The 20,912-nt window shown below is 31.9% G+C and overlaps 1 protein-coding gene across 2 annotated transcripts; it reads left to right on the forward strand.

Annotated features, from left to right (window-relative positions):
- The first annotated feature begins 3,674 nt into the window (after positions 1-3,674).
- On the forward strand, positions 3,675-10,228 carry LOC148278753 (allergen Tha p 1-like). 2 transcript variants are annotated; one of them, XM_088230950.1, is made up of 2 exons: positions 3,675-7,864; positions 9,542-10,228. In XM_088230950.1, the coding sequence occupies exon 2, from the start codon at positions 9,559-9,561 to the stop codon at positions 9,937-9,939; it is 381 nt and encodes a 126-aa protein (XP_088087076.1). In that variant the 5' UTR covers positions 3,675-7,864; positions 9,542-9,558; the 3' UTR covers positions 9,940-10,228. The 2 variants fall into 2 exon arrangements, with proteins under 2 accessions (XP_088087076.1, XP_088087075.1); XM_088230949.1 differs by having other exon boundaries at positions 3,675-3,709.
- The last annotated feature ends 10,684 nt before the right edge of the window (positions 10,229-20,912 follow it).

A 20,912-nucleotide genomic window follows, 5' to 3' on the forward strand; every position in this document is an offset into this window, starting at 1 on the left:
ATATCAAGTACCGTGAAATTGTGACATCTAGCCAAGATGACCCTGACATGAAATGTGTTGTCGAGAGATTGGGTGGGTTTCATCTTTTAATGTCGTTCTTGGGATGCTGGAAATGGTCTCAAAAAAGTGTTATGAACTATCTTGCAGCACATTCAGTAGAGAAAATGCACACCTTCAATTTTTTAAATAGTGTTGGTAGGGGTGATGGTTTTCGAGATTTATTGTGTAAATTCAAAAACGATACCATTAAACGCCCTCTTCTCCCCCCTTCCTCGAGCTCACCCCTCGCCATCGGGGACTTTTGATACACATTTATTCAAGTTGAAAGAAAGCGTTTAAGACCATTTCCAAAACTCAAGGATTTTTTCCCCCGAACTGTCTACTTTGACTGGACTATTATTTGTTGTTTTAAACTCATAAGCACATAGAATTCTACAAAAATTATCGTATATGCACTATAATCAATACTTTCTCAAGGTGTTTGCTGACCTACAAATATTTTTATTCTTAGAAACTCGTAATAGAATAAATATAGCACCTTAACGTAAAACAAATCACACATTGCTTTTTAAGCTGAATTAACATAATACAAATAGTAAGATGATGAAGATTTGAAAATTTGGGTTCGCTTGACTAATAAATAAGTGTTTTTTTTATTAAAGAAATATTTGCGTTGTTATAAATAACCCCAATATTTCAATTTCGGTGGCCATTTTCAACGTTTATAATTTTTTTTACTGTATTTAGTTAATATACGAATTTTGTTTATAATTTTCACCAGTGACCGGGTTTCGGCGTAACTGACATCGTGAGATGTAAATAACTCACAATTAGAAAATGTCCATCTTGTTGGGGTGAAGCGCGGTTTGAACCTCGTATATTTTATCCATGAGTCCGCGACACCGCGCCACGAAGAAGCATTGTAAGTAAAATAAATCAAATTAATTCACGAATCCTCCTATCTGGAGAAACCTGTGCTGAGGACAACTATAATGCTTTTCTTTTGTCCACGTGTCCCTCATATATTAGTTTGTCTTCTTTGTAAATATTCTTCGCAAAAAAAAATGTTAACATCGGCATTTCTCTTTTTGCACCCAGTGGTTGAATTGCATTGGAACGTTGGTGTATTGGTTAACTAAATGCAGCGTATCTTCTAATTTATTACACGAAGGCAACGTGATCAGTCTTGCGCTTCCCGTTCCAATCCAGGGTTCAGGGTTGGTATTATAAACGCAATTTTAACGCGTTACAGCGTAAATAATACCAGCCCAGTAGCTCAATCACAAATAACCATCGACGTGTTTAAAAACATGCTAAAAATTTGAGCGATCACAATGAAAAATAATGAACATGCTTAAGTTATCGCAGTCATAAGTCAACGCGTGTGTAATATCTAAGTCAACGCTCGTGTCGGTTTGTTTCTTGTTTCCCTCGTAAATAAATACAGTTCACTGACGAAAATTGGCGTTTACTATTAAATATTACAATATATTGCATTTACAAAATAGTAAGTAGTATCTAATACAAAAAAGTTAAAATGAATTACAATTACTATGGCGACTGCTTTTCTTGACATTTGTCTTGCCAACCGCTGCGCCGGCTAAATGCAATGAATAGCATGATAAATAATAAGTAAATAAATAAAAATAGCAGTTTTGGAATATTTTCCATTTTTAAACCGGTGAAATTGAAATATGGGATTGCGCAGCAGGATTATACGTCGCGAAACGTAAATATTTTGACATTTAATAGTAGGTGTTCACGGATGTTCCATTGTGATCGCGAATACGATAAACAACCATGGCGAGAAACTGTCATCAGGTCGCTTAGTTATTTGTGATTGAGCTACAGGGACAGTAAAATACTGCAGCGTAAAACCACTTTTCGAATAAAAATTTTACGTCAACCTTCCTAAAAATCGAACTCGGGACGCGTTGCCTTTGACGTTTTGCGTTTTACCACGTAACCACGATAAACTAATCCACTTTCACTGTGATCGGTGAAGTTAGTCAAGGACTTTTTATCGAATTGATAAACATATGCGATTGAGCTACTGGATTTTGGTTTTACTAAGAACTATATTCTTCATTCCGGCCAGACTCCGCCAGACGCGGGTAAAGCTCTCTCAAATCTGTAGAAGCAGAATACTTTTAGCGAGCACTAGGCACACAAAGAAGACTTGCTTAAAAAAAACAAAGATAATTAACAAATATTCAGACAGTTTTAAAAACAAGGTATTTATGTACGGACCTATCATAGGCACATGTATAAAGTTTGACTTACTGTTCCCAAGGATTTTTTCCTCATTAGTAAGTTATTACAATCAGAATTATAGAGTTGATTTTCAAGAATGGTTTTCCAAATGTAGGAATTTTGCACGCAGTTCTCTGTTGCAACTAAGTTGTCAGAGTTAAATTGTTTTCATGAATGATTTTTTCCTAACTATTATACATAATATCATAAGTACAAAAAAAACCGACCGCAAATCACGAAGGATCACCGTGAAAAATCATTGCGTGTTAATTATTATTGTTGCCATAGTATTTGTGGGAGCTTAACCATTAACGGGGGTTTTTAAAGACGTTTAATTACTGTCGGTACGTTAATATTTATTAAGGTTATAATTTTAAGACAAAGAAGCGTTAATTATAATTTTTAAATGTTTTTTTCTAAATTTACTGCAACCGAGAGGGAAAACATTTTCGAAAATGGAATATGGAAATTTAGGCGTTTACGGGGCTGATGCTTAAAAAATCAGAACTAAACTTCGTTTAAAAAAAACAGTAATTTCAATGAAATGAATACTTTTATATTTTGATCTACGTTTTATATTTTCAAAACTTTTATATATTTTTAATGTCTACTTGATAGAAATAAAACCCGTGCTATGTCAGGACTTACAAATGAACGCAGTTATGCAGAAAGCAGCCAGTCCACAATTTTGAAAAAATGCGATATTGGTGTATCAGGTGAAGTAAGGTCAATCTTATGTTCTGTTAAAAACAGCCACGCTGCTTTCATACAAAAAACTGTAATAATCACCTTCTAAAAATAGTGTTGATCTCAAAAATTTTTTTATTTCCCCACAGCCCACAGCTCTAGAAAAATCTTACAGTACTTTAAAATTACTACTAAAACTGGTCAAATGTGTAATTAGATACTTGTTTGAAAGATAAAAAACTAACATATTAATTGTTTATCATTTGTCAAAGTCAAAATCATTTTAAATTTGATCATTCACTTTTTTTACAAAAGTGCTATTATCTTAGTTTTGCTTCTCTATGGCTGGCTGCTTTCTGCATAACTACGTTTAAATGAGTTAGTAACGAATACAATATTCAAGTTTAGAACCAACGTTAAAAAGGTTTTTTGTGCGTCCACGTTGTTATTTACAACTCGACAAATGAAACAATTTGAACCATCCATTGTGTTATGCAAAGAACATCTTTGAGTGGCATCATATGATGTCGGTGACAAATTGTTTCGTAGAGAGACACTTCGGACTGTTTTGTTGAACTCCCCTTAGCCGCGCTGGTGTCGGCGTGATGACGTATCGCAACTCCGAGATGTCCCCTCCGAAAGAATCACACAGCGATTAATAATTCAAATTGACTCCACGGGATTTTTCTCTGGAGTGAGGGGTATAAATACTGCCTGCATGTGCAGCGAGGATCATTCAATCTCAGTTCTTAGCTCAGTGTACATTGTGGTAAGTAATTATCTCATTACTTGATTTTATCCACAATGGTAGGTTGAAAAACTTGTTTGGTGTTATCGTGTATTTGCTAATCAAGGGCAAACACGATCGTGTTAAAATCCTTTTGTTTAACCTAGAAAATAAGTGTGTATAAATATGTATTTTCCCAGTGAAATCTTATTAATCCGCGTTTTCAATTATCGTGTAGTCAAATCCACTTGAAATTCAAAATGACTTGTCTTTTTTTTGCAAAATATATTTGAACACCATTCAGTAAAAGATATTTATTTTTTAACGAAGCAACAACTGAATACAAGTTACTGTATGTCATTTATATTTAGTCGTTTCTGTATAAATTCTACCGGTAATCGAACTCGAAATCACCGTGCCAGCAAACATGCGTGCAAGAGTCTTAGCCTTCACACCACGGGGACCACCTGGCATGGCTTCTTCCGCTTTTATTTATAATTTGTTTTTTGTAATGATGCCATTCCAGTTAAGATATGGTCGCTTTGAAACGAGTAGGGTTTAACAGTTTTATAATTTACATGGTAGCAAAATGGATAATTAAATAGTTATATTTCCATATTTTTGTACTAATAGCTCTACATATTTTCAGCAGGTTAAATGACTTAAATGATTGGTTTTTAGAAGAAATAATATTTTCGGTATCAAAGTAACTCAAAATAGTATTAACAGATGTCACATGCTGTTATTTGATGTTAAAATACATGTTTTTACAATGAAATTATAGGTAATTTAAAAATAAACATTATTTGCGTAAACGTGTAATATTTAAAAATTATGACGTGGGAAGTAGTTATTTTAAAATAGGTACAAATTAATAATTGTTATTTAATGGTAATAACAAGGAGGATTGCAAGTTGTTTCATAATTATCCGGTTCAAACATCATTCTTTCTAGAATGCAAGCAAAATGAGTAAATAATTATTTATAAGTTATAAAGGTACTTTAAGGCCTTTAGTTCATCAAGAATAGTGAACGAGGCATGTGTCAGGGACATGCTTCTAATCAATGGCACTTCAAGCCGTACTTTGACCATTAACGGTCATGGGCAAAGTTAAAAATAATCATTAGTTGTAATTATAATATTTACCTACGCAATGGTTATGTTCAATATTATACTATGCTTGTGGAGTGAAACAATTTACTTAACAGAGTTATTTTATCGTTTGTATCAAAGATATATGGGAAAAATAATAATGTTTGATTAATTTTTTATTACCGGTGGGAAAATTATTCAATGACATCGATGCACAAATTCGCAACCCGCATTGAACATTTGCTTCGTCCAAAAACGTAAAGTAAGCATTTTGTGCAATGAAATGTTTTTTATGCCTTAGCCGAGTGTTAAAAAAGCGTATTAAAAAATATGCTTTTCATATATTCAATTTTATTGAAATCGTTTGAAACAAGATAATTACTGGTTTAAATAATAACTGTCGTCGTTCAAAGCGGTACTAGCAATAATAATAGTGGTACGCAAAAACAGAATTTAATGTTTAAGCGTTTTAAATATTGAACGTGTAGAAATATAAATTAACAGCTAGTAACCACAGTTTTTGGTTTTAAATTAAGTCATATATTTCCCATTCAGCACCCAGTGGTGCATAGGGCACTTTATATGTAGGTATACCAAACGCAACGTATTTTAATAATATGTTAAATAAAGATACGGTGATCTGTCTTACGCTTCAAGTGCCAGTCTAGAGACTGCGATATATCGCAGTGAATAAATTTAAAAAATGCCTCGTGTTGACCCAGTCAGTTGAATTGAAACTGGAACTTAAAGCATTTAAAAAATATATATATATTTGTTTATTTTTCCATACGTATTTACATATACATAGAATTTTATTTACAAAAATACACTTTAAAAAAATACATCTTAAAATTAAGTTAAAACATAATTTGGAAAAATGTTTACAAAGACTTCAGCATCTGAGCGTGGGCCATTCCTTTTTTAATGATTGATAAGTTTAAACCATGTAAATATGGTTAACGCGTTAAATACGAGGCGGATTAATCTTAACTTGATTTCCTTTTTATTTTAGGATACCCTGAGAGTGACCGTCGAGTCTTAAACCCTTAAGGGTATGGTTTTATTTCACACCCTGAAATATGACCTGATCCTTGGATTAGTGTTAAAGACTCGATGGCCTCTCTCAGGTAAAAATCATGTAAAGGAAATAAAGTGAAGATTAATTCGTCTCGTGGTGTACTGGTTGCAGCTTTTGTCTACCGTGTCAAAGTCCCGAGTTCAACTCCCAGCTGGGTAGTTAAGTAATAGTTCATAGTCGTTGGTCTTGATCTGAAGCGTGAGACTGATCGTCTTGCCGTCGTGTATGTGACCTCTGAGGTGTAATGGCTAAGACGCTTGACTCACTCACATAAGGTTTAGGGTTTGATTTCCGGTGAGAACACAAGTTGCAATAAAATCCAAGAAATATTTTTCTCTATTCGTCTGAGCGATGTGGTTTATTTTTAATAAATTATTTTCATGTACTCTTTCCTAGCTGCTTTAAAGGCTTTTAAAACAGAGGCTTAGCAGGTCATTCCTTAAAATAAAAAACACAAAAATAAAATGTCGTTTTTCTCTAGCTACATGTTCTGTGCTGTAATTCGGACTCCTGGCCTTAATCTGGGTAAATAAACCGGTTTGTGGTCCCGTGGCTAGTGTCGCGGACTCACGTATTAAAGGTCCGAGGTTCGAACCGCGCATTACCACAACATGATTCCCATTTTCTAATAGTGAATTTATTTGAAATGAAATTATGAAAAATTGAGATATTGCTGTTTTCGGGTGCAGTAAAGTCAATTCTATGTCCTGCTGAAAATAACCAGCCCGCGTTTATACAAAAACGGTATTTATCACCTTTTAAAAATAGTGTCGATCACAAAAACGGCATTTCTCAATTTGCAGTAAACACCCACAACACTACAAAAATCTTACGGTACTTTAAAAATCATTAAAACTGGTCAAATACATAATCTGTGATATAAAGAAAACTAATGTGTTCATTGTTTATCATTTGTTAAAGTCAAAAACATTCAAACTGTTGTGTAAATTTGATTATTCACTCTTTTCTCAGTTGCATTTTTCTATGGCTGGCTGCTTTCTGCATAACCACGTTCATTTACAACTCGTTGAAAATGGTTCCAAAATTGAGATGTTTGGGTAAATCATGAGAACGCAAATATGTATTTAAAACATATATAAATCTATCAAATTATTAAGATACGCGGCATTAAATTGCAGTGTCCTTTGCACCACGGGATGCAGATAGGTTAATCATGGTTTATCTACACGTAATACGTGCATTAATTTATAAATCTATAAAACAAGGCGGCCTCCGTGGTGTAGTGATCAAGACGCTTGACGCACAGACGGAAGGTTCCGGGTTCGATTCCCGGTGAGAACACAAAAATCAAATGTGATTTTTCTCAAGCCTGGGTATTCTGTGATGTAATTCACCGCTGTAATGGGCCTCCTGGCCTGTTGTGGTGCAAAAAAAAAATATATATTTTAAATTAGAGTTAGAGAGCATTGAAAAATGCCTTCTTTATATAAATGTGTACTCTAGATTATCTATAAAGTTTATCGAATCACCCAATAAGTTATCCACTCAATCATTAAGCAGAATAAAACTTTTCCTTATAGCTTATGGATATTGAGTAATGATTATAATTAACCAAGATAGAGGCTAACGATACTCACAATACCTTATATTGAATTCATAACACAACCATAAACCTGTACAGGAAAGATATTTGATTTAATTGATGTCTATTATAATCAGATGGAAAATTATTTATATGTAAAGCACGTATTTAAAAACACTTCGTTATATACAATCAATATGTAATATAAAACGACGGTTGTGTATACTGTGAACACAAAAATAATTACCTCCAATTATTTGCATAATTTAAAATATGCGTAAGCATAAATTATGTGAAACTAAAATAAAATGTTCCACTTATATTTTTATAATTTGACAACCAACTAGTTTCGGCAATACTATGCCTTCTTCAGGGTTGATTACAAACTAACATAACATATATAATTTTTTCACAGTGATGGTATAGTGGGCGTGGCTACGGGAGTAGAGAAGAGATGGTGTTTGTGTGTGGATTTAGGGAGAGGTAATATATTTAAAATAGGACTTTTACTAAGATTTAGTTGATTATTAATATTATTTAAATTTTTATTTACAGCCTTTCTAATCTCCTTATTTCAAAATAATAATGAGTGCATATCCTTTTTTGTTTGTATGTAAAATTTCGATGCCATCTTCAAAGTTTAATGAGTGACTATTTGTTAGGATATGGTCAGCAAAATTCAGAAAAAATATTGTTTTTAAGACATCTCATATGTTCTTTAAGTCATGGCACATCAACTTGTAAATGCCCGATCGATCTAATTTATCAGTTCTTTGTTTAGTGTTTTTTAGTATACTTCCAATATTATTGGTTGTGTAAAATGCTGTTTTCAGTCAAATTATAAAAATATAAGTGGTACATAAAAACAAAGTGATTTAATTTTATTTTAATATATTAAATAATAATGTTCCACAATGCTTCAAACATCAAAAATATAAATTATGTGGACAAAAAATATAATAGCAACGTGGCTACAACGCATGAGTTTATATACGTACAGGGGTAGTATTTTGAATCTCCTCTTTCCCTTAGAGAGTGAATTATTTGGGGATTTTTATTTTTTGCATGCACCTAAACTTTGCTTCATTTATGGCCACACTGATGATTCATCATCATCATGAGCTCAATAGCCCTGGGTGGGCCTTGGCTGAATCCAGAAGTCTCCTCCACTCTTGCCGGTCTGCTGCCCTTCCTCTCCAGTTCCTCACTTCCAACCAAGTCATATCTGCGCTGATGCAGTCCATCTATCGGATTTTGGGCCTTCCTGGGCTTCGTCGTCCTTGTAATAACAAATATTTTTATTAAGAACATTATTGAGCCCTTAACAATTACCCAAAACACTTAATTAGGTTGAATTGACCAAAACCGTCTTCTTTTTTTCCATGTATTAAACAGTTTTATATATCATTTGACGTTTAATCATCAGTGTGGCCATTATATGAAGCAAATCATCGTTGTATCAAAAAATTTAAATTTCCAAATTAACCACTATCTAGGGGGTAGAAAAGATTCAGAATACCACCCCAGATCAATCCTTATTAAAACGAGCAATAAAAAAAATAATGTTCTAAATGTAGATGATAGGTGTAAGATGATTATTTTAAAAATAAATAAATTTCTCAACAAATAAAGTAGCTAAAAAAATACACATTATTGTCATTTAATTTCCGCAACTAATGGTGCATAGCACACTGTTTTGGTACATCAACTGCAGCGTATCTTATAAGGGTAAGAAGATCAGTCTAACACTTCAGGCTAATCTAGGAACTGTGAAATATTCTAGTGTAAAAATATATTTTTAAAGAAATATTTCATGCCAACCATGTCGGGAATCGAACTCTAGACCTCTTGCATCCTAGGCGAACTCGCTGACTATTAGACCACGAGGCCTACTTATTTCGTCGCGTTGGGGAAACAAAGTTATATCTAACAAAATATGTTTTACATTGATCTTTTATTATATTTATATTTAAATATCGGTATGATCTGCATCAAAAGTTTAAAGAAAAATGAAGGGTAATAAAAATATAAATATACCTTTATTAAACAATTAAATACATACGTCGATAGATTGCTTTAACGGAATTTAAAATGCAGAATTTGAAAATAAAACTATTCGTTTGAGCATATTATATTATTATTTTTATTCTTTTTTTTTAGAATAAATTTTTTCCAAGATGAGATTCCTAGTCGCCACCGTTTTCGTGTGCATGTTCGCCTACACCCTGGCCCAGGATAAATATACAGACAGGTGGGACAACATCAACCTGGACGAGATCCTTCAGTCTGATCGTCTCCTCAACAAGTACGTGGAGTGTCTGCTGGACAAGGGGCGGTGCGCTCCCGAGGCCAAGACCCTGAAGGACACTCTTCCGGACGCGCTGGAGAACGAATGCAGCAAGTGTACCGAAAAACAGAGGGACGGATCTTCCAAAGTGATCAGGCATTTCGTCAACAAGCGTCCCGACCTCTGGGCTCAGCTTGAGAAGAAGTATGATCCTCAGAACATATACGCCGAGAAATACAGGGATGTCGTTGCTAAAGAAATCAAAGCTTAAATCAATTTTCGACTCCGTCAATTATACCCATGTCGACATTTGCAGTGATGAATCCATCCAAACTGATGAATCCATGACCATATTAAGTTCTTCTCTTTCCCTTTAAGCGATGGTATTTATTAAATCTACCACTAGTGTGATATATCTTCTAAGCAGAATCAGTCCAGCCACGTGACTTGAGTATAGTCAGACCTCATCATCATGCTTATTCTTTTCTTGAGCCTTTAAATTTTGTACTGCTATAGTTGTAATTTTTCGTTACTTTTGTTACAATAAATTATATATAAAATATTCGTGTATTAATTCAAAATGTTTTTATTTTATTTTATTTATCTAGTATAAACAACATTGGTTTTTTTATATTTTTTTTACGTTTTACATAAAACTTTTTTTCACTGGGCGCAACCGGTGTCGAGGCATTCATTTACATGATTTTATATTATATACTTATGGTGTCTAAAAAATATACTTAAATAATACATATTCATACTTAAATCCACACAGATATATATGCATAAATAAAAGTAAAATAAAAAAAAAAGAAGAAAAAAAAGAAAACAAAATTATATTATTAGTACAGCTCACATACTTAACTTCTGTGTAGATATTAAGTCAAGTAACAAGCTACTGTCAGTTCCCGGTGGCCCAACATCCGTATAAATGCCAAATATACGAGTATATGACATATATTCATCGAGACACTGTGTGGACGCTAATACAAAACATGAAATGCAAAAATTATTTTATATAAACAAGTCTACTGCTTTGGTGGGGTGACTATCTCAAGAATACAAAGTATAAAAAATAGTACATACATCCAGTTAAAGTTTTTCACAAATATAATGAGAGGAAATGTTACACAGTAAAGAGAAAAAAAATTCAATTTATAAGACAAGAGAAAAAAAGCACGTAAAAGGGTTAACGGATGAGGAAATAGAGTGGAGGAGAGGGATTTTCATAATATGGTTGACCGATTAAAATTGTTTATATGATAATAACGTAAACATAAGCATATTACACATTGACAAATGTCTTATTTTACAGTGTTTCGAAAAGTTTTTTTTTAAGTCAAAAAAAAATGTAATAAAAATATCTAAATGGGGACAAAGTAAATTAAATTTGGAGCATCTACGATAAATAAACGAGTTTTGAAGATATTTTTTTTTTTAGGTAATGAATTATAAAAAAATGAACTTGTCTTGTTGACTTTACGGGACAATTAATTGAAATACGCTCTAAGAGATATGGACTATCGGTAAAATTGTTTAAAATTTTGAAGAGGAAAGACATATCAGAAATGCTTCTACGTTGAGTAAGGGAAGTTTTTAATATCTATGTAAAGAATGTTTTTATTATCTATCATGAACCCCCTAATAAATAAACAAAAATTAATACTTAGAGTGATTCTTCAATGTCCCCGACTTTTCTGTCTGAGACATTGTTTCAATTTATGAAGATACTGGACATTAGACATTTTTTTTGTCATGCGGTATTGCAAGGAGATTCCAGCAGAATGCTCGTACGAGGTTTTCCTGCAATTTGAATTATTTAATACCAAACACACGTACGACTTTTCCTCTGAGAAATCTCTCTTTTGCATCCCCAAGAGTGTTCAATGTCCTAGATGAACATATCAAGTTCTCCAAAAAAGAAAGCCATTTTCAGAAGTGTACAAGTTTGGATTTTGTCTAAGGGAAGAGACCATTGCAGAAGACTGCTGGGAGATATTGCATAGGTTTATGTATTAAGTGTATTGTCCTGATGTTTATTGAAATATATGTTCATGTAATAATTTAAAAAAAATATTTTTGCTATTTTTCTATAATCTGCATACTTCCAATTTTTATTATGCTGTATCCCAATTTAACACATCATAGTTCTTGGCCTCATAGAGTTGCGGATACGTTTTAAAAAAAAGAATACAAGTATTTGTATTTTTATGAATAAATAATGTAAACAAATCAAATAAAATAATGTGTACGCCGGAAAACGTGTGGTAAAACTATGTACGATAGATGCATTAATATTAAAATTCTTACATGCAAGGCAAATATAAAAAAAATAATTAATAGGATTTAGCGCTGGTAGGGATTTTTACATATTTTATTTTTATTTTATTAGGTAATTCAAGAAAGATACATACTAGAAAACATACAATTTGAAAGCATTCGTCGATACAATTTTACATGCGTATATTTCTTCAATTATAGAATTACACAAAATAGATTTATTTATTAAGATGATATTTATAATACTAAGTACTACTACTAAGACATATTTTTGAATATTAAAAAAAAAAATTACAGGATACAATGCAATAAAAAATAAGTTGAACGTGTTTACTTATTAAATAAGATTTATTCCTAAGAGATTATTCGCAAAAGCTGAGATTGTGAATATTAAGATTATAATATTGTGAACGAATGTTGAACAAATTGCTTTGATGAAATTTACGCTAATGCTGATGGATGCAAAAGACGAGAAAGATCCAGAAAGATCAGGCAGGATTAATTTTAACATATACTTGAAAATGGATGAGAGAAATTGGAATAATTGACGTATGAGAAGATGCATTATTTTTGAGGGAGGTGTAGGTATAAGGATAGAGTGCTATGCTGCCCTGCTAAGGCTAAAAGTCATATCTGCTAAATTGCTAATTTTCCAAGACATTATTGTTTTATGCTTTGCCAATCTGAATCCTTTTTTTTAAAAAAGAGGATATGTAGTATTTGAGAAGCAGAAATGATTTAGTAAATATATAAAGCTATCGAATATCTGTTACGAAAAAGAAAAACGCATGACGTTTTTTTTAGTTACGACTTTTAGGCTTTGCAGGGCATTATGGAATTTAATCTCTACCTAACCCTATCTGTAATCTGATTTAATAAATAGGAGTAGTTCGAGGGGGTGCTTGAGGTAAAGAGTGGTAAGTGAATTTATACCTCTGACCTTTATACCACAGTAATATCTCTACACCCATACTAAGAAACCGTGTGACGGTCTGTTGCTTCAATATACCTTCTACCTACAAAAAAAATAGCAATTTTTTTTTTATTGCACGAAACTGGCCCACTACGCTGTGAAACTATTAAGATATATATTTTTTTATTATTTTTATGTCGGAACACTGAAGTTGCAATTTGGCAGAAAAAAACTACTTGAGTTGGAACTTACAAACTAGTTAATAAATAAAACAGCTGAATAGGTCAAACATTTGCAAAAGACAAATGATTTATTTATTTATTTTATTTGGGAAATCTACAGTTCTATATACATATTTATAGTAAACAAACAGATATAGTGTATAAACTCAGAACTAACAGATTTCCACATAGTATACAAAGTTTGTAAAGAATATATTACATATCAAATAAATACCCTATACATATAAAAATGTTATTTTTATGTACTCGTAAATATATTTCAATAATCAAAGATCTTTTAAATATTTATTTTAAGAACATTAAGTTACTGTAAATTGGGCGGAATTAGGACAAGAATGCTTAAAGAGAGGATAAGGAGGGGAAGGGAGATGTACATATTTATTATTATAATGTCTGCTAAGTTACATAATGCATTTTGAGTGTAAATTTTAAATCTGACAGAGTGATGTTTGGGTAGTCTAATTTTTTTAATTTTCCATTGTACACTGAAAAAGGCCTACGAAAAAAAGCATTTTTAACATACGATGTTTTACTTATTGGTACATGAAACAGGTGGTACCGTCTACAAATCCTGGCTGGCACATGTATTGTTATTAAACTAAGTAGTTCTGTACAGCCAACTATTCCTGTCATAATTTTGTAAAGCAGTAGTATTAAATGAAATTACATAATTAATTATTTGGACTTGAACTTGTAGTATCCTTATAATATTATAATACTTTTCCAGTCCTCATCCGGTATCCAAATATTTTTTGTGTATGTATGTATGAACAGTATGAACACATCTATTTCTTGTTATTTTTTCTATAAACCTAATTTATTCATATTATCAATAAAAACTTCTTCTCTGTCGTTCCTCAGTTCTGAGAGTCGTGATCATTGGTACTCTCACCAGCCATTCCATTGACAAAGCGTCTCCACTCTTCACGGCTCTGCGTCCTCTCCACAGCTCCATATAGGGTCGCCCGTGAGGTTGTTTTCACTTGGTCGATTTTTCAAGCTGCAACTCTGCCTCTGCTTCTTCGTCCTGGCACACTGCCTGTGATTATTATTTTCTCCAGATTTTCTGGGTCACGTCTAGCTATGTGTCCGAAGAACTGCATCATACGTTGACAGCATATGGCCGATAGGCGAACTATAATGTTGAGTTCCTCCAGTGTAGAGACATTTGTTCTTCTGGCTGTCCATGGTAATCTCAGCATTCGACGCCAACACCACATCTCGAAGGCATCAATTCTCTCCTGCTCACTTGTTTTAATTGTCCACGTTTCTGCGCCATATAAGAATATTGGGAACACAAGCGTACGGACTGTGAACATTTGTGTTTTTTTCGAGATGCCCCGATCTTGCCAAATTTTGGTCAGTCGAGTCATTGCATTTTTCGCGATTAGGATGCGTCTTTTAATTTCTGAAGTGCATGCACCGCCCGCAGAGATGTATAAGCCTAAATAAACAAAATCTTGCACTTTTTCAAGGTCTTGGAGTCTAGTTGATGGTTGTAGCATATTCATTTAAGTTCTGTTTATTTCCGACCCAAATTCGCGACTTTCTGTTTCTACCCGAGCCAATATATCTGCCATTAACAGCTCGTCTTTAGCAAGTTAGAAAAAAAAACAGCAGGAGCTTTTATATTACGAATTCCTAACATAAAATTTAATGCAAATCCAATAGACCAGTAAGTTTTGGAAAGTAAAATTTAAAAAAAATTTGATATACAACTTTGCCCTGGGTTTAGACGTTCTTTATAAGTAACGAAGAATTTTTATTACGTTCATAACAGAATCAATAGATGTCGCATTTGTATTATTTTACTCAATTTAGTCTAGTTTATTTCGATACTCATTTTTTTAAAGCCAATCGGCTGGCTTACAAAAGCCCTTACGAATTGCTATTAAAGATTTATATACATTATCTGAACTTAACCGAAACAATCGTTAGAATTATTTAAGTTTAAGTGTAGGTACATATTAGGGTAATTCCATGGTAACTTTCGTTACATTTAACTCCAAAACTAAGTTTTTTTCAATGCATTTAATCCACATAATGTAAAAAAATATTTATTATGTATATCACTGTACATTAAACATCGATCAAGGAAAAAACATCAGCAAAGCAATAATTTAATTAAGGCAAACAAATATTTTTAAATATTAATTTTGCTTTGGTAGAGCAAGTTACATTGTGCGACATGAAGTTTTATGCGAAGGTATATAATGCTAAAACTCAGTTCTAATTAAACATACAAGAAAAAGTAAAAATTACCTTTAAAATTAACTTCAAGGAATTTTTGATTGTTTCAATAACGATAAACAAATTTCGGTATCTATTCAGAAAAATAAGTTCAAAAAGTAACGAACGTAACGTGGTTTTGGTATATTTATTTATTTACTTTTAGGTAGTTTATTACACATTATTTGAGACATAAGACCCATGGGACTAAAAGTCCCGTGTTGAGTTGGGACGAGCAATTAGTTGACACAGACACATGAGTATATCATCACAAATATTATATAGGATTAAAAACAACAATAATAAAAACAAAATATATGGCACACCAATATGGTAAACAGTAACGTTTAATTATTTAACAAGTCATATTTTTCAATGAAATGCGTAAGGATGCTACGGAATATAATTAACGCTATGGTAATTTTGCTATTATATTTACGGCAAAGATTCACTCATCTGAGTCTTTACCTATTTTTTTTTATTCTTGATTTTTTTTGCACTGTAATAGGCCAGGAGGCGATCACAGCGGCGAATTATAGCACAAAACAAACAGGCTCGAGAAAAAGCACGTTTTAATGTTTGTGTTCCCACCAGGAATCGAACCCGGAACCTGCCGTGCGTAGTTCAAGCGTCTTAACCACAAAACCACGAAGGATGTGTTGGCAGACAGGCGCCGTGGCGCAGTTGGTAAGACGGCCAACTGTGATACTGGCGTCGTGGGTTCGATTCCCGCCAGTTGCAAGAAAATAATCCAAAAAATATTTTTTTCTCAATTGGTCGGGGTGTTGTGGTGTACTTTTCATTATCTCCTTATCTCCTTCGATATCCCCTTTATCCCACCTGCTGACAAGCCTAAAATAACAGGCTTAGCGGGCTATTCCTTTTTTTTAAAATAAACATTTTTCACACGTTTTCTTTGTCTTTTGCGATGTTTTAATTTCTATTTTTTAAATTCGCGTCGCATTTTCATGGAAACACCCATTATAGAAATAGCACGATCTAGACAAACATGGCAAGCGTGTCATCTTTAAGCCAGGAGTAATAATACCGCTGGCTTCTTGAATTTATGTATTTATTTACATACGGTTAAATGAACCTTTTACAAAATAATAATTCAGTTCAGTGTTAGCATAGTATTTATATATTCTATTTTTGTTATCAAAAACATTTTTCACTTTGTGGTATGACATTTTACACTTATTTGTTTATAAATTTGTAAAAACCACTTAATTTTTTTAAATTACACTTCGACCGGTTTCGAGGTTACTACCTCATCGTCAGGAATTTAACTAACTTATAATTACACGCGTTACTATTTATATAATAAAATATTGTATGAAAGAGACAGAAAATTGAAAGAATATTCTGTTTTCAAAACAGTGAAGAGGGTAAAAAAAAAAAAAAGCAAAATTAAAATATAAACTAACATAGTAAGCACTGTCCATTCTCACTAGGTATAGTAAATACCGGTTCTGAGGTAGACAGTATTTCTTTTTTATTTTAGTATAAAATACAGCATTTTTTTACTAAAGATGTCTAAAGAAAATTAATACAAAATTGAATTATATATAAAAATACAATAATCTTTAAAAAAACTTTGGAACTAATTTGTTTTACTTTAATGAGGCTTCTTTTGGTAATAATAGGTGGTAAACTGTGGAAAAAAAAACAATTAAATAATTACAACAAAATATTTTTTTTCAATGAAAGCATCAAGTGTATCATCATACACTCGTAGAAAATAGTAGTAAAAATTAAATGTAACATCTGTAACAAATACAAAAATTTACCCATATAATAAAACACGTAGGTACTTAAATTATTCAAAATAGCAGTTACGAATGAAAGAAAAAGAAAATTACTTCAGTTTGGAAGTTAAGTTTTTATTCAAAACCGTTATTAAAAGAAAAAAAACTTGTTTTTTGAAATAAACTTTGAATAATTAGGTACAACAAAGTAAAATATAATAAAGTTAAAAATTCTCAAAAAGAAATTAAAAAAAATTAATCACTGTTCGCTGTTTGATTTTCCATGAACGTACTCACCTGGGGTGATATTCCAATTGCTCTCGCGACCGTAGAAAACACTTTTATATAAAAGAAAAGTGTTTTCTTCAGCCGCGAGAGCGGTTCAGAATAGCGCCGCTGGGGTACTCGTTAAACACATGATTAGAATAATTGTGAATAGAAGACCAGTTCAGAGATGATGGAAATTTGTATATATTAGTAATTATAGTCAGCATTTTTAAAGTTATACGTTATAATTTATTGTATGCCCTCTTCTTCTACGATGTTTGTTTGCTTTCAGTATAATATAAATAGGTGAGTCTATGGATACCGCTGGATCATTTGTAATATGATTAACTGATTTTAACTTTATGGTAATTGGATAAAATATTTTGTCATTAACATTAACATTTTTGAGATTAGTTTTTGGACAGACGTTAAAGTACCGTATTGATAAGTTTGATTCTCCATTTTGAATACGATTTTCCAGATTTTCGCGCAGGTTGTTGTGAGGATGTGAGGTAGTTTCGTTCCAGCCAGTCTTTTGTTTACAAACATTTGGACAAACTCAAATATTGTAATGAAACCAACTGGTCCAAGAAGAAGTTTATAAATTGAAAAATTGTTTTCAGGCGTTGCCTAGTATGTAAAGTAATTCAGTCAGATGAATCTCTTCACAACAATAAAGGTTTCAGTTCTTTAACTTCACTAAAATCAACAAATGGAAGAATTGAAGAAACGTGGATGTTCAAACATAGGCAAAATAGTGAATGTTACACAGTGTGTAAAGTGGCCACTTAAACCAGCCAATGACAGGTCATAAGCCCTGTAAATGCCTAGACTTCCATATTCCCTTATTTAAGGAATTCTCCATCCCTGTTGCTATTTGTTAATTATACTTTAAATTCATTTGTTATACGTACCTGTAATAAATATAATGGACTCAGTATTAATGTTGACATTTTTAACTGCACGATGTGCCTATTTATACAGAAATTTTTTTCATGGAGTTGATTATTTGGGATAGTTGCTAAAAATCTTGAGTGGTTTATAATATGCATATGTATTGCATGTAATGTATGTGTTTGTATATGTTTTATAAATGCATGTAGATGTGCGTATGCATGTGTGTATATGTATAAGTGCATATATGTGAGCATGGATGACTCAGAGTGGGCATTCGGTATTGGGTACATAGGAAACGCAAATATTAACGATTATTCTTTACTCACTTAAGTTTTTTATTTATTTATTTTTGTCACATTTAACGTTTACTTTTACTTCATTTACAGAAACTTAATCGCTCTTTTATGCTAAATAGTCTTTTTTTTTAATGCTTATTATGTATGACTGTATGTTTTTGAATAAAATAAAATAAAATATGCTCTCACAAGAGCACTATAGTGACATAAAAAAATGTAAAATGTGCAAAACTGAGGCCTTATTCTGTAACTAATTCGTTTCGTTGATTCATTTATATCATATGATAGGGAACGAGTAAGAAATACGGTGTAATTTGCGTAAGAGATATATAGCGAACGAACGAACTAACGAAACAACGAAACGAAACTGTTATGGAATAAGCCTCCTGAAGATCATTTTCATTAAATAAATAACTGGTTATGGCATTAATGCCATCTATTGAAATAGTCTTGCATTAAAAATACAGAATATCCATAAAATTGTAATAATCATAATATTATGTACACTGATTTTTTTGTCAGTTTAAACAAAAAAAATACGTATGATTTTGTATTTGTAAAAAATACATTGTGTAATAATGATTCTGATATGCCTAATAATTTTTAAAAACCCGTGGCAATCTTTGGCAACGTAAAAAAATTGGCATTTATTTATTTTGAACGATTAATTTTGTTAAATATATATCTTTGTATGAATAAATAAATAAAAACAATAAATACAATAAAAAAATTGTATCAAAATTTATCAAGAACATTTTTTTTTAATTGACTAAAAATATTTTAAGGCATTTCAGTTCTTGTAACTCATCATTAGATTTTAAATCATTTTACAATCAGACTCCCTTTCATACATATTTTTTTAAATTCTGGTTTAATATGTATGACATATTTATTATGCAATTAGGTAACAAAGTAATCAACCCAGTTTTCAAAGTAAAGTGAATTTCAAATGGATGGTTTTAACATTCAAGTCTATTTAAACTGTTACAATATTCGCGAACAACAGTTCTCTGTAAAATAATCCGAGTTGGCATAATATATTATAATAACGATAATATCCTCGTCATACAATATTATTTATTAGGAAGGGAAGTAAACACCTCCAAATCTGTCTATAGCCATGTTCTTTTTAAAATATGCTTTTTGCTATACACAAATATTTATTTTTTACTGACTAAATATGTTTCTTACATATTTTGTTTTTACTACGCATTTTACTGGGTTTTTAAATATTTTTTTATAAGGTTTTTTTTACTATGTTTTCACTACATTTATTACTATGTTTAAACTTCATTTTTTACAATGTTTTGACTACATTTTTTACTATGTTTTTACTCCATTTTTTACTATGTTTTTCACTTCTTCCACTACTTTTATAATTGTTTCTATATATTGATTACTGTTTTTTATTTTAAAAATTACCGTCTTAGTGCGGGATTAATTACCCTAGTCAAAGCAACTTTGTATAAATTGTAATTTTGTGTATCTTCTTCTTCTTGATATATAATTCCTCTGTACGTGTGATGTAACTAAGCTCCTCCTAAAGCTAGGGTTTCCTAGGACAACGGTGCCCGTATTTTAACGGCCGTAGTGAACGGTGATGCAGTGGACAGCCGTCGTAAAGGTGATTAGAGAGTGGTTTCCTAGGAAAACGGTGTTAAATGGTGTTAATAACAACGTTTTCCTAGAAAACCACACTCTAGTCACCTTTACGACGGCTGTCCACTGCATCACCGTTCACTACGGCCGTTAAAATACGGGCACCGCTGTCCTAGGAAACCCTAGCTTAAATGGCTTAACCGATTTACGTGCGGTTTTCAGAGAAATATAGATCTTTGCGCTATGCGTGTTCGTAAAATCTTCAATCTAATATGTAAAAAAGAAGTATGGAGCATAAATGGTTTATTCATCGATCTACCAGGGTTGCATTCGAGGAGAATGCGTTTACAAAAAAATGGAAAGATGTTGTTTTTTTGTGTATAAAAAAAGTTTGTTTTTGAGTGTTTACAAACAGCATTTGTTTTTTGTGGATCTCAATTAGATTCTATCCTTAAATTCCTCATAACTTCTACCCATTTATATATTTTTACTGGATATTTGGTAATACTAAAATAATATTAAATTCAATACATTAAAAAAAATCGTATTCTTACATAAGTACAACCCTCTGTTGGTGAGAAGACCGGAGTTTGAGGTTTGCAAAAAATGCCACATTTGAAAAAATATTTATTTTATGTTTTGGAATTCAACCATAAACAAGTACCTAGTTACTTGCTTAAATTCAATATAATATATCATATTTGAATATTATCAATTTTTATTTTTGGAATTAAATCACAAACAAGTACCTAGGTACCTACTTATCAATGAAA

This window comes from Micrasema longulum, unplaced genomic scaffold, assembly GCF_059751315.1.
Source record: "Micrasema longulum isolate JH-2025_06_02 unplaced genomic scaffold, ASM5975131v1 h1tg000831l, whole genome shotgun sequence".
NCBI classification, from domain to species: domain Eukaryota; kingdom Metazoa; phylum Arthropoda; class Insecta; order Trichoptera; family Brachycentridae; genus Micrasema; species Micrasema longulum.